Raw genomic sequence first — 13,950 nt, forward strand, 5'->3', positions numbered from 1 at the left:
CGCCCCTCTCCGTTCCGGCTGTCTCCACTCCCTCTCCACGTCGGGGAGGCGGGGGGAGGGAGGGGGGAGGGGGAGGGGGAGGAGGCCGCCGCCGTCCTCCATTTTGTGGCGGGGGCAGAGCAGCGCCGAGCGCGGCGCTGCCCGGCGGAGAGACGGGGCGGAGGGCGCGGGAGGAAGGCGGGCAGGCGGGAGGAGGAGGAGGAGGAGGGGAGGGTGAAGTCCGCGGAGACAATTAGCGCTAATTAACGGAGGGGGCGCCGCGGTGGTGGTGGACGGCGGGCGGGGCGGGCACTAGGTCAGGGTCTCGGGCCGGCGGGAGGAGGAGGAGGAGGAGGAGGAGGAGGAACGGGAACGGGGGGAGCAGCGTTGGCCGCCGCGGCCCCCGGAGGGGCGGCTGTTGACTTCCTGCCGCCCGCTCCCTCGCCCCTTCCAGCCGGCTGCCGCCCCCCGCCGCGGGGCGCGATGGCAGTTGGCGGCTGAAGGAGCCTCAGCGCCCTCCCCTGGACGAGGTAAGGGAGGTGGGGGTCCTGCGGGGCGGGCGGGGGGCAGAGGCCGCGGCTTCGCCCCGGGAAGTTCCCGGGACGCGGGGGGGGAGGCGGCGGCGGCGGCTTTCCCGCAGGAATGCCCCGAGCGCAGGGGAGGGCGGGGGTGGCCGAGCCGCCCACTGAAGGATCCCGGGGTGGGACGGTGGTGGCGGCGGGGCCCGGAGCTGCGCGGCCTCCCCCCGAGGTGGGCGCCCGGGGCGGCGGCGGAGCCGGCGCGGCCGCGGGGGGCGACACCCGCCACCCCCCTCGGCCCGGCAGCCCGCCCGCCCCCGTCCTCCGCCCGCCCCTCGGAGGGCCGCAGGGTCGGTCTGGGGTCTGGGGACAGCGGCCGGGGGCTGCTCGGGCCGGGGGGGGGGGGGAGGAGGGGGAGCCGAGCCCCGAGTGCAGCCATGGGCTGGTCTGATTTTGCAGAAGTGGGTGTGCCGGGGAGACAGCTCAACAGGTCTCGACACATTTCTTGAAAACTATACTTTGCAAGGGAGAATTTATTGTAATCTGGCAGTTTTAAGCATTCGCAGCTTTTTCCTCCTTCAGGCAGACTCTTGCAGCCGATTTTTGACACGTTTCCTACGCTGGATGGTTCGCTGATTTTTTTTTTTTTTTTTTTTTTTTGACGTTGGGGAAATTGTCAAATGGAATAACTACTTTTTTCCTCCCCTTCATGTGAAAAAAAAAGAAAAAAAAAAAAAAAAACGCAAAACCGGAGGTAGATAGATATAATTTTTTTTTCAGTCATCGTTACGGCATCCACCTTAAACAGCCCAGCAGTATTTCCACACCGGTGTCGGTCAGTGGGGTGTTGGGGGGGGCTGCCCCCTTCCCGCTCTGCACCGCGTGCCCTGGTCCTGGCTGGCAGGCGGCTGGCGGCAGCACGGCAAACTGGGCACGGCCCGGGAGACCTCCGCCAGCACGGCGACGGACCCTCTGCTGGGGCGCACGGAGGGGCTGTATGAAGCTGTGTCAAAGGACCAAGAAGGGTTTTCATGTTGAGCTTCTCCCGGTCGGGACACCGTCACCCAGGCCAAAGCTGGCTGGGGCCACCTTAAAATTTTTACACGTGGGAACTTTTTGTTGATCACAGTCTTAACTTTGGCATACAGAAGGCAGCAGCAGTGTTCATCGGCAGTCTGGAGAAAATGGGTGGCAGAGCCGGCGGGTTTCTAATTAAGACGACCGTAAACTTGTTGTAAGCACTCTTGGATCGCTCTGCTTAATGGATAATTCTGTGGCCAGGCTTTAACTTGGGCATTGCCTCCTCTTACGGACTTGGGGGAAGTGCCAGCTGATCGCTGTTTGCTGTTAGTGTTAGGCCGTAGACAAGCAGTATAGAAAGTTTGCCGAAGAATTTACAGTTATTCTCCAAATATTTATGCTCTGTGCTGAAAATAAATGTTATAAATACAAACAGATGAAACTTAGGAGATTTGTTTTCAGTGTTAGATGTGTTTGGAGAATAGCCGTGAGCTGTTAAAGTGTTGTAAGCTACTAAAAATTGTACTTTATTTTTAAATAGTTAGCTTTTATTTATAAATTTGAGATTTATTTAAAGATTTGAGTTTATTTCAAGATTCAGAAGTTGTATTTTAAGCTGAACTGGTGCAAAGATAGCAAACTGTGTTCTGTGACGGAGAGGTGGTGTAGTTCCTGGACAATAACAAACCACTTAGTCTTTGGCTGTCTGGTAGGTACCGCGTGCGAGAGCTGGCGCGGGAGGTTTCCGTACCTGTTATGGGTGATGCAGGGAGAGGGAACTGACTTGGGAAAGGGCCGTGAATGCCGTCTACTCTGCCCTGCTCAAGGTGTGGTTAAATACCAGGCAAAGTCACCTTCCAAAATTTATAAATTGGATACTTTAACAATTCTTATGCTTCCTTACTTGCCAGGATAGGTAACAGAGCTAGAGAGTGCGTTCAGAAAGAAGACATCTTATGCTGTAGCCTAATTCTGAGTTGCAGGCAGGCAGGCTTACTGCTTCATCCTGGTTTAGCAAAGCTTTAAAAAAAAATATACATCCTTGTTACTGGTCAGAAATAAAAAAAACCCTCAAACTATCCCAAACCAGTGGGTTTGAGAAAGATGTGGCACGTGTCAGTTTGTGGCTGTATTTGCTGTGCTTTCATTCTCAGAGTAGTCAAACCAGGTTTGCCACGCTAATGATTTATACTTTTTTTTTTTTAAGCTGTTATTAAAATATCCTTGCTGTGCTAACTTTGCATGCTTCTGATCTTTTTATAGCTAATGTTAAAGTAATGGATTCCAAAGAATTGCTTAACTCATCAGATCAAGATGAAACAAGGAAAAATGCGCTCATCAGTACCAAAGGAGGGATCGTGATGGACTTTCATCCACCCTTCAGGGGTGGAGCTACTGTACAAGCCCCTGTGTCTTCATCTCCTCTCCCCGCGTCTTCTCAGTCAGATTCCAATCAGCAACCTGCTTTGGCTGACTTTTCAAAAGGATTAGTAAACAATGTGCCTCAGCCAGACCTTTCCAAGGCAGTGTCGCTCTCGATGGGACTGTACATGGGTGAAACAGATGCAAAAGTGATGGGAAACGACCTTGGATTTTCGCAGCAGGGCCAAATCGGCATCTCTTCTGGAGAAACGGACTTCAGGCTCCTGGAAGAAAGTATTGCGAGCTTGAACAAGTCCTCAAGCCTGGCCGAGGACGCAAAGGGAGCAGTATCTTCCGAGGTGTCGCTTCAGCCGGATTTCCCAGGCATGGCTGGCCGCAACGTCCCTTTAGAGTCGGGAACTGCAGTCCAAAGCCAGGTTGGCTCGAATGGTGGCAACTTGAAATTATTCTCTGAAGACCAAAGCACCCTGGATATTCTCCAGGATTTAGAATTGCCGCCGGTATCGCCTGGCAAAGAGCCCAATGGGAGCCCGTGGAGGCTTGACCCGTTGCTAGATGACGGTGGCTTGCTGTCCCCTATATCTGCAGATGATGCATTTCTCCTGGAAGGAAATCTTGGTGAAGACTGCAAGCCTCCTATTTTATCTGACACTAAACCTAAAATTAATGACCGTGGTGACCTTTTACCCAGTTCCAAAATGCCAATGCCTCAAGTGAAAACAGAAAAGGAAGACTTCATTGAACTCTGTACTCCTGGCATAAAGCAAGAAAACATGGGCCCAATTTATTGTCAGGCAAACTTCTCTGGGTCTAATCTTCTGGGTACTAAAGTCTCTGCCATATCTATCCATGGTGTCAGTACCTCTGGGGGACAGATGTATCACTATGATTTAAATACTGCATCGCTCTCTCAGCAGCAGGATCAGAAACCAATTTTTAATATCATTCCGTCTCTTCCTGCCGGTTCAGAAAATTGGAATAGGTGCCAGGGATCAGGGGATGAGACGTTAGCTCCGTTGGGAACGCTCAACCTTTCTGGCAGACCTGCTTTCTCTAATGGCTATTCAAGGTAATTAGTTTTCGTTGCTCTTTATTAAAATACTGTGAGTATGTTTAGCACAACTGCATGCATGCTGGTTTGTGGTTTTTTGGTTTTTTTTTCCTTTCAAAGTCAGTCATCCCTTTTTCATTTGTCGTGGATGGCTGTCTGGTCAGCCATCACTGCTGTGCATTTGTTCCGTAGTACGATAGTAGCTTTGACCAACTACTCAACTATTGGTATTAAAGGGAGGAAAAGAGGAGTGGAGCTGGTATGCTTTAAAAAATAATTATAAAAAAAATCTACGATACAACCTGGAGGGAAAATTGAGTACGTGGTAGAAGGATCCATACACAAGGCAGTATAGAAGGAAGTATTTAAGCGTATACAAAAGCTACTTCATTCTCAAGGGTTAGAGAGGATCAATCACTGTGTGGAGCCTTTTTTTTTTTTTTTTTTTTTCTCTCCTTCTTCTTCCTAGTGTTACTTAAATGTTATGCCCAAAAATAACTTCGTTGCTGGGTAAATTTCTAGAATTACATTTAAGCTGAACTAGAGTTTTAGCTTTGCTTGGTATTGCATTTACCTTACATGGACAAGAAGATTCTGAGTAGGAAATACTCAGCAGTTTGTTTAATAACTGCATTTAAAGAGATAAGAATATTTGCAGTAAGATGTAAACATACCTGGAATTTAACTCTTAAATTGAACTGGAGGAGAGCTTGCGTATAGGTGTTTTTTGAGAGCAGGGTATTTTAGGGGAGCTGCTTAGTACGTATTTCAAGTGACTTTGTAGTAGTGTTTTCTACAAGTAATTCAATAGTGCAGATGTTCAAGTAAAACACTTTTCTGTGCCCTTCAAGAGTAAACACGATAGTGGCAGCTTTCTCAATGGGGATCTGCGTGTGTCTCCTCTCCCAGCCGGGGATGGGTTCCGATTTCAGTGTGAACACCTAGGTGTGTGTTTTCCTTAGCTATTTTTTGTTTAACGTATGCTTGCACGAGCATGGTGTTTGGTCTCAACGGAGGAAGAGGTTTTTGCTGTTTCCGTGGAGTTTTAGTTAGAAAATGGCTCTTCAAGTCCATATGTCTAAACCCAGTAATTGTAGGCTTTTAATGAAGTACCTGTTTTAACTTTATTTTGTTTTTGCCCCACTGACAATTGATCCCCAGAGTGCCAGCCGCCAGGCCTGGGTCTCTCCCTGCACATTATTTGCTCTGTTTTCCCACGGTTGGAGTGAGTGGTGTGAGGATTTCTTCTTTGTTTCAGGAAGACAACTTTTCACTTGCTTTAATTCTAAATTTCTTTCGTAGTTTTTAATTTTTGTAGTGGAGGTGTAGGGTTTTGTTGTTGTTTTTTTTTTTTTAATCTTTGAAGTGTTCAAGGCAATTCGTAACGTAAGGAATCCAGAAAGGAAAGGTGGAATTTGTGGATAAATTCCACTTTGATGTATGAATGTTGAACGTGCCTTATCGTTTATTTTGACAGTAGAAATCCTTTGTGCTAACCTTTCGTGTGGAAATCCAACTTCCATGTTGCTTTGAGTTTCTTTCATAGGTTTTTTTTTTTGGTGGTTTGTTTTTTTTTTTTTTTTTTATATTTTGCTCTCACTATATCTTCAACGGCAATTGTTATAACGTCTGTATCAAAGCAAGAAGATCTATTTCTGCATTTGGGAGGTGAATTTCAGTGACTGTTTAAGCAGATTCCTCGTAGATAATGGAAACATCACTTTTGAGAATACTTCTGTAAAGTTCATGCATTGTTTTTACTTTACAGAACTATTTAGACAGAACCGGGCGCATTCATAGGTGAATGGTTTACATGTAGATGTCTGCCTGGCTTTTGGGGAATTTCATAAACACCACATTTACATACTATGTTTCTGATACCGTTGTGATAAAAACCCACTCAAGCTACTAATGTGTACAGAACACATCTGATCCTCGAGTGAAAAGGACAGGAGCCCTAGATGTTAGTGTTGCTTTTATGAATCAGTTTTGAGGCGTGTGCTCAGTGTGTTTTTGTTGGAGCTGAGCAGCGGCGACAGGCAGGCGTGCTGCAGAGAGCTGTCAGAAGCCCTCGGCGGAGCTCCTGGTGTGGGCGAGGGAGCATCCTCAGCATCCTCGGCAAAAGTCACCTCCGTCACTGGGTAGAATTAGCAGCATTGTGCTGCAAGTGTTTACATTCTTGCTTCCTGTAAGGTTGCTATATATTTTCTTGCCGCCTTTTGCTTTAAGATAATGGATTTTTTTATTAATTTAAGGAATGTGTAAAGAATGTTGGGGTGGCTCCTAGTTGAGTTTTGCATAAAAATTCATTATTTTCTAGCCTTTATGGAAGTTGTTCTTACTTCCCAAGGGTTTTTACACGGTAACGCTACCAAGTCCAATTCTAAAAACAACATTGTTTGGGTTTGCTTCCCTGCTCCCACCCCCCATACCCCCCCATAAAAAAGAGGCAACTCCATCTTCCTTTTAAAATGTTTGAGATACTAATGAACCCTAGGTTTGAAGCAGGAATTCTCTTACTTCCTGAACCTTGTCAGAAGTATCTGGTCTAAACTGGGTTAGATTAAGGTGATGTATTGTGGGTCTGTTTATTTATCTTACAGAGGACTTAACAAAATTGGCATTTGTTTCAGAAAGAAAGGAAGGACTATCGTGTTCCTGTTGTCTTTTTTTTATTCTTTCTTTTAGGTACTGAATGTGTTAGGTGAAATTTGGGATTTTGAGAAATCAGAATTGCGAAACTTCAATTTCCAATAGGAAATATTTCTTGGTGCTGGTAGAATTATTTGACTATTCATAACATATTAACTATATGCTAAACATATGGGAAGAAAAGCTGCAGTTCTGTCCTGGTGTTCAGGACTGTTTTAATAGAAAGCATGTAATGTCATTATAGACGCGTAGTCTTAAATTGATGTCATGCAATTTTTGAGTGATTTTGCTTCTAAGGATAGCACAGCGTGCTCTCTTTAATGAGACAAGTGATAATCAGGACTGAGAAAACTAATCAATTTCCCCGTGAATGGTAGGAGGTATTCTGAAGTTAACAAGCAGAATACTAACTTGAGAAATTTGTTCGATGTGAATGAATCGGCAATAGTCAATAAATTGCTGTCTGTATCTCAGAGCTGTTGAAGAGTCTGCCAGTGCTTGCGCTAATGTGCAAAACTTGGAGCTGCAGCTCTGTGTTTCAGCAGCTAATACTGGAAATCTTCTTGAGCAGCAGCGAAACTCCAAAGACGGCAGGACAGCTTCATTCTGGGGTTGCTTTGGCGAGGGCTCGTATCTGAGCGAGCGAGCTGCCCATCAATCGCAGTGGAGTGAACTAAGGAGAAGGTGGATAGAACAAGAGAGGGGTCAAAAGTAGGCTGACAAAATTTGCCTTAGATTTTCTTAATAGAAGAAGTGGGATAGTATCTGAAAGGAATAAAACAGGCTGGAAGCATTTGGGAAGTTCTTCACTGTTGGAGAGTTTGATGGTGTCTGTCTGATGGGATATTACTTGTGATTTATTACACAAGCGCCAGTGAAAAATGTTAAATTTCAAGGAAAGGATTTTAGCAATAGACACTCTGTAGGACTCTTGCATGGTATATATATTAAATCCATTGCTTGACATTTTTATTCCTTTGACTTCCTGGGGATGTGGCTTATGGGGGGGGGATGGGGAGGGGGAGTGAAGGACAATGAGAAGCAGTGCAGTGATGCAGGGGTTTCTCCGTGCTTTTTCTCTTAGCCTACAGCCAGAATTCACAAAAACTGGGCCCCATTGGCAGTGTTACAGCTTCTCTTATTACATTTGAAATCATTCCTAGTACTTAAGCTTGTGGGGGATAAGGATCATTAAGGAAGTTTAAGAAAGGGCAAGAGCTGAGCGAAGCCATGAAAGAGGAGGAGAATCTGGCAGGGGGGGAAAGTTTTGCTGGTCAGTCGCCGTCCAGAACCTTGCTTCCAGGAGAAGTTACCTTTCTGCCGTCACGCTTCGACTGGGATTCTTATTGCACTCGGACCTTTTACTAGAAGGAAGGGGAAAAAAGTGATCATTTGCTAGAAATGGTAAAGGTCAGTTGTCCGTTTGTCTCACTGCATTGTTTCAGCTTGGCTTTTGGCCAAGGCTGTTGGCTTGGCATGGTTGGATGTAGTACTTTAAATGTTGTCTGACTCAGCAGCATATAATGTATGGTACATATGGAAATATGTCTTTTTTAATAATTCTATTTTGATATAAAAACCAGACTTGTTATTTGGAGTGCTCGGGGTTTCAATAGTCTATGTTGTGATTTGTCAGCTTAATGTAATACTGTACTTGGGGTTTGAGTCTTGGAAATACACGACAAAAAAATACAATTGTTTTGGCAGAAAGGAATGAATCGGGAATGTCCTGCAGCATGTGCTGTACAGTGCTATGAAAAGGTAGGTAGGTAAGGGATAGGTCATGTAAGATGTAATCCACTTTTTCCAATTTTAGCTGATCCATTCAGCTAGCTAATAGCTGAATAGTGTTTTCTAAGTCTAACCCAAACTGTTAATTTCTGCTAATGTATTTCCCCCTACAATGATCTCTAGTTTAACCTAGTTCTAGCTTATAAAACACATGTTGATTTTTGTTGCCCATTACATATTTTTTTTATCCATCTTAATACAGTGGGGTTCAACCATTATTTCTGGCTGAAAGCAAAACTATAGTTGAACCAGGTCTACTCACGAATCTTCTCATAAATGTGAAATATACGTATTACACAACTCCTACATAACATAGTTACTGTCTTAAAGATGACTTTTACACAGCGACAGCAAATTGTCTTGGAGATGCAAATGGCCCTTCTTACTTTGACTATTACTGCTCATTCTGGAAATAAACAAGCAGTAGCTATTCTATGCGTATATGTCACTGCAAACTGGAATTATTTCTGCATTTTAAAAGGTTACCAATTCTTTCTCTCTTCCTAGGTCCCCTTTTATAGCCACCACCTAGCAGGTGGGCCTTCGGGAGTTTCCTCTATTTTTTAATTTATTATTTTTTTTTTAATTTTGCCTAACTTCAAGTAGTGAAAATCCTAGAGGAAAAATCTGGCACTGCTGTCTTGGATGTAGTGATTGTGTGAAAGTTTGACTGTTTGTTTATTACACTTTGCAAAATTACATACGTTGTTTCTTTTATTTCCATATTAGATTTGGTATCTCTGTCCCTGAGTACTGTTCACCAGGGCACATGTTTAACCTAGTTGAGTGTCCCAGGCAGATACTGTTATTCTAGTGGTCAAAACTCTGCAGTTAGTCCCAAGGGTGATGGGAAAGGCAGTGCTCCTACCAGCGAGTCTTTGGGCTCAAGTAAGGACACCTTCAAAGCTTCTCACTGCCTCAATTGTAAGATGTAGTTCAGTGGAACAGATGCTGGACTGGCTACTTTGACTCCCCTAATACGTTGGTTGCAAAAAGTTTAGCCACGGTCCGTTGTATTTTCTTCTTGATCTACAATATTCAATCAGGAAAGCAAAATTTTAATAGATTGATTTCTTTTTTTTTTTTTCTTTTTTTTTTTTTTTTTTTTAGTAGTAGTAGTCTGTGGCTTCTGGGTCTCTTCAGAGTGCTTCTTGGAGCAAACAAGGGATTCAGTGTTACTTTAGTACAAAATGTGATCTGGAGCTTTTTTCTTAGGACATTTTGTTAAAGCTCTTTACCACTGGCCTGAGAACCATCCCTTGTCACACCAGTGCATGTTATGATCAGTGTCTTCTCCACAAGCCTTACAAGAGGAGAGCAAGTACTCAACACTCAGAAATGTGCCTGGGAGAAAATGAACATATGTTTTTCGGCAGTAACTTTTCTCCTCACAAAACCCTTGCTTGTGGAATATTGCAAGGCACAATTAAATCTCCATTCATTTTCTGGCACAGATGAAGACTGCCTAAGCTGATATCCTGCCACTGATGTGCTGGTATAGCATGACGTATGCATTCTGCAGATGGGTCCAATGTCATTATTTTTGAGATAAATAGCATACCAATAGAATCCTGTTTTCAATCCAAGTTATAAGCAATGGGAAGAGCTTTGTAGAGCTGTAGTTACAATTGTCTTGGTCTTGTGTTATTAAAATAACTGAAAGCGTGTCGCCTCTGGCATACAGAAATGAACTTTAAATCGCATTCATAAAATGGTCAACTTCGAACTGTTCTTAGAAACACAGAAACAAGTGTGTATGCAACAAGGTAGTTTCTGGGAAGAATATTTAACTGTACAGTAAGTACACTGTGCCACAGACCCAGTGAGCTTGTTGAGTTAAGCTCTCTTTGGTTTTGTGGTCTTTGTCTCCCAGAGTCTGTCAGTATACACAAATTTTAATCTTATTGACTGCAGTATTAATGTACTGCATTGTTGCATGTACAGATTATTTATGTTCTCATCATAGCGGTTTTCTGACTGATTCCCTATAGTATGATATCCATTTATAATACGGCCTTTGCTTAAATTACCAAGACACTTGTAGACCAGGAGTTAATCCTGTTGTCAGTGCTGGGTTCTGGAAATACTAGGCAGATACTGTCAGTGGATAGCCTCGTCCCCATGGGACATAAGTGAACTAATACAGCTGGAACAGATGACACAAGGAAAAAAAAAATTATTTCAGCTTATTGTCTTGGCACTGACTTCACATCCACTAGTTTCAAATATCTGTAGGGAAGAAAAAATAAATGCAGAAATTACAGTTAACTTTGTCCATATGTGAGGGTGAGAGAAATTGTGGCTATGGCTTTGCTGGTCACCTGCAAAGGGGTGCAAGCAGAGGGTGACCTGCACAGACAGCGCTCCATCCGTGTGTTGGAGCACTTAAGTATCGCACACTTAATTAAAAGGAAACCAAAAGATTGTGGACATGCAACTCTTGCTGCCTTTCCGCATGAGTGCAGGAAGGTGCGGGTTCCCCCATGCGTAACAGGTCCAGCACCCTGAATTGTGGTAGTTACTGGAGGGGTGAGTAGTTGTGCTTCCAGAAGTAGTGTGTTGGGTTGGGAAGACAATTTAGCGCAATTACTTTGTCTCTCCTGGAGGTTTTTCTTCTTACCTCACCTTCACTACAAAGAAGGTGTAATGTTGTGCACATGCCTCCTGCGTCCTTACCTGACTCAGCTGACACTGATCTCTACCGTGGCGGTTTTTGCCAGAATTATTTTCCTGGCTGAAACAAAGTCTTCCTGCATGCAAGCTATGCACTGTATTGCTTGAAATATAACTATGTGTACTGTGGCAAAAGCCCATCCCTTCTACTTTTGTGGCCTGCGCTGCTGGATTTATCGCATGGCTGCTTCGCGTGTCCCGGAGGTGCGTTTTGGCAGGAGCGGTGAGGTGTGACTGCAGCTTCACAAGCTCTTGCTCGGAGAGAGTTAATGCCGGCTCGCACCTGGGGTTCAATTTTGTACTGCAGGTGGTGGAAGTTTTCCTTGTTGCTCTTACGGGAGACTTAAGTTTAGATCCCAGGACATAGTGTTACTTATCCAGGATATCATGTAGAGTTTTATAATAATGGTTCCTTAAATCAATAATCACTACAATTGTGTGGATTTCTGGAGGAAATGGTGCTCTTTGGAAGCCATCTTGATATCTTGTAAGTATATTTCTGTGACAGCCAACTGTATTTTTAACACAGTCTGTATCAATTGGTTGTAATTAAAGCTCCATATTCCGTGTGTACCTATGGAACTCTCAGTCCATGTTAAGTCTTCCTAGAAAATTATAGTTCCGATGCAATTTGAAAATGAATATCCAACAAGCTGCTAATGTTTTGTTGTGGAGATGCTAATATTCTACACAACTTCCGCTTTTTCATCAAAGATCTCAATTACCCTGAGATTGCGAAGGCAAAACTGCAGTTGGGGAAGGATTTTCAAAATTATAACAATAATATCTTTCTTGAATTCAGTTCACTGCTACTGTAATTTAGTTAAGAAACTGAGTTCCATATTAGATTTTACAGTAATACATTCTTCATACTATTTTTAATAGGTTTGTACAGTTACTGTGTGTCAGAAAACAGCTGGAGATCATGATTGTATTTATGCATCATGGTCACACAAGTTTTAATGTGAAACTCCTGAGCAGCAGGGCACAACTTACTCTTCTGTTGCTTTATTCAGATATTTCATATTTCTGGCTGCTTTCATTTCTATAACAATAAGTTTTAAGTAAGTAAATACTGCTAAGGATGCTAGTTTTCTTTTAAAAAAGAAATCAGGTCAGAAATGAGTAGTTAACCTCAAAATACTGCCTGTGAAATCATGAAACTCACTGTAGAGTCAGGTAAGAGCAAATAACTGAGTATCAGTGAACTGCAGTTTATTCAAATAAGCAAATAATGGAAATTATTTTGTAGCTTTGTGACTTGGTTTTCTCTTTGTTTTGTTTTTGTTGATCAGAGATCTGATGCTTTGGTTACCGGTTTCTCAAAAAAACTGGGAAAAGTCCTGTAATTGTCCTCATCTAAATTAAGATCTGTTCTGGTGGGCTTCTGGCTGCGTCAGGGACTTTGGTCTGGTTTTGTATTAGAAACTTGGAGTGTGGGGTGGGGTGTGTCGGCGTTTTTCATGTGTGAGTTTCTGCCTCTGAATATTTGAATACCCTCTTTTCCTGGAAGCCCTCATTGAGAAGAGGGGTTTGAAGGTGGATGACCTCTTTGTTCACAGGTGGAAGTAGCTTGGCTGCATCTCTCTGGGGTGAGAGGGGTGTGAAAATGGGATGGCTGTGGTTGGAAATTTTGTGAAATTTTTAGAAAATGAGGTTTTGGTCTTGGATGAGAATCCTCCAGCCGTTACACGGCTCCTTTTCAACTGCGTGAATTGTGTGTGATGGGAGAGGGCTTCATTCACTCTCTCCCTTCCCAGCTGGTTGTTCAGAAAGGACACTGCTGCTTGGGGTATGTGGGCGTCTGGCCTTGCTTTTGGCTTCCGTGCATCTGTGAGGTCTCTAAACCACATGTGCTGGGTCTCTAAACTATGCCTTCCTATGCCGCCCTGAGCTGCTTTTGACAGCACAAGTGTGAAGTTCTGGGGTTCTTCATAATTTTTGTTGCCCAGCTCTGGAAGGGCTGCTCTGCCGGGAGCCGGACCCTCTGGAGCTGGGAGCCTGGTAGCTGTGACAGAAGAGACCAGCTGATGCAGTTTAGTTCTGTTGTCATCGCTTGGAGAACCTGCTTGTCTGGGGGGTGTGTGTGTGTGTGTGATTGTACATAATAATGTAGTAATAGGGTCTGGTACGGCTTCATATGGAAGGGGAGCTCTGCCAGGGTAGTGCTGCCAGAACAAGTCAACCACTGCAAATGGCATTTGCTTCATGTAGAGCATCGCCATGAAAACAGGCATCACACTTGGGGTGTCTCTCGGGGCAAACTGGATGTGGTGTGCCAGTGGACTCCAAGAATCTGTGTCGGAGTCCGTTCCTGTGCCGCTCTCCTGAGTGGTTTTTAACTGCTTTAGATTCATGCACTGACACGTTTAAGAGACGAGGATGTATGGTACAGCTTTGAAGGAGGGTGACTGTTAAATTGATGCGTTGTCAGGAAAGGACTGTGTGAACTCTCCTACCACTTAAAAATGGGGTGTGTATGAATACAGTTACAATGTGCTATCGTAAATAAAATGTTGTTTTCCTGTAGCTTTTCATTTGATCAGATGATGTAAATTGGTATATATAAACAATGTATTTTAAATCAACACATCTACTCCATAGGCACATTAAGTATCGCTGTGTACCCATGTATTTTTTTCCTCTTGCTTATTTTTGTTTCTTTCTAGGACTTTTCTGTTACCTTTCTGAAGCAATAACTTACTAAAGCCACCAGCTAAAGGTTTTTAATAGATCAGTGCTGAAAACGTGCATGTGCTGCATGCACACATGTGGATTTGCTATGCAAGAATGCAGCCCATGCATGTTAACGTCAAAAAAAAAAACAAAAACAAAAAAAAAAAAAAAAACCAAAAAAAAACCCAAACCAAACTTACTTGCAGA

The 13,950-nt window shown here is 43.9% G+C and overlaps 1 protein-coding gene across 1 annotated transcript in view; it reads left to right on the forward strand.

Moving 5' to 3' along the window:
* The first annotated feature begins 429 nt into the window (after positions 1-429).
* NR3C1 (nuclear receptor subfamily 3 group C member 1) overlaps positions 430-13,950 on the forward strand; it is a 73,110-nt gene continuing 59,589 nt past the window's right edge. The window contains exons 1-2 of the mRNA XM_082489939.1: positions 430-509; positions 2,781-3,969. Coding sequence (XP_082346065.1) covers positions 2,795-3,969 — 1,175 coding nt within the window. The 5' untranslated portion in view covers positions 430-509; positions 2,781-2,794. The remainder of the gene's footprint in view (positions 510-2,780; positions 3,970-13,950) is intronic.

The sequence above is a fragment of the Vanellus vanellus genome (genome assembly GCF_965231255.1).
Source record: "Vanellus vanellus genome assembly, chromosome: 13".
Classification (NCBI taxonomy): domain Eukaryota; kingdom Metazoa; phylum Chordata; class Aves; order Charadriiformes; family Charadriidae; genus Vanellus; species Vanellus vanellus.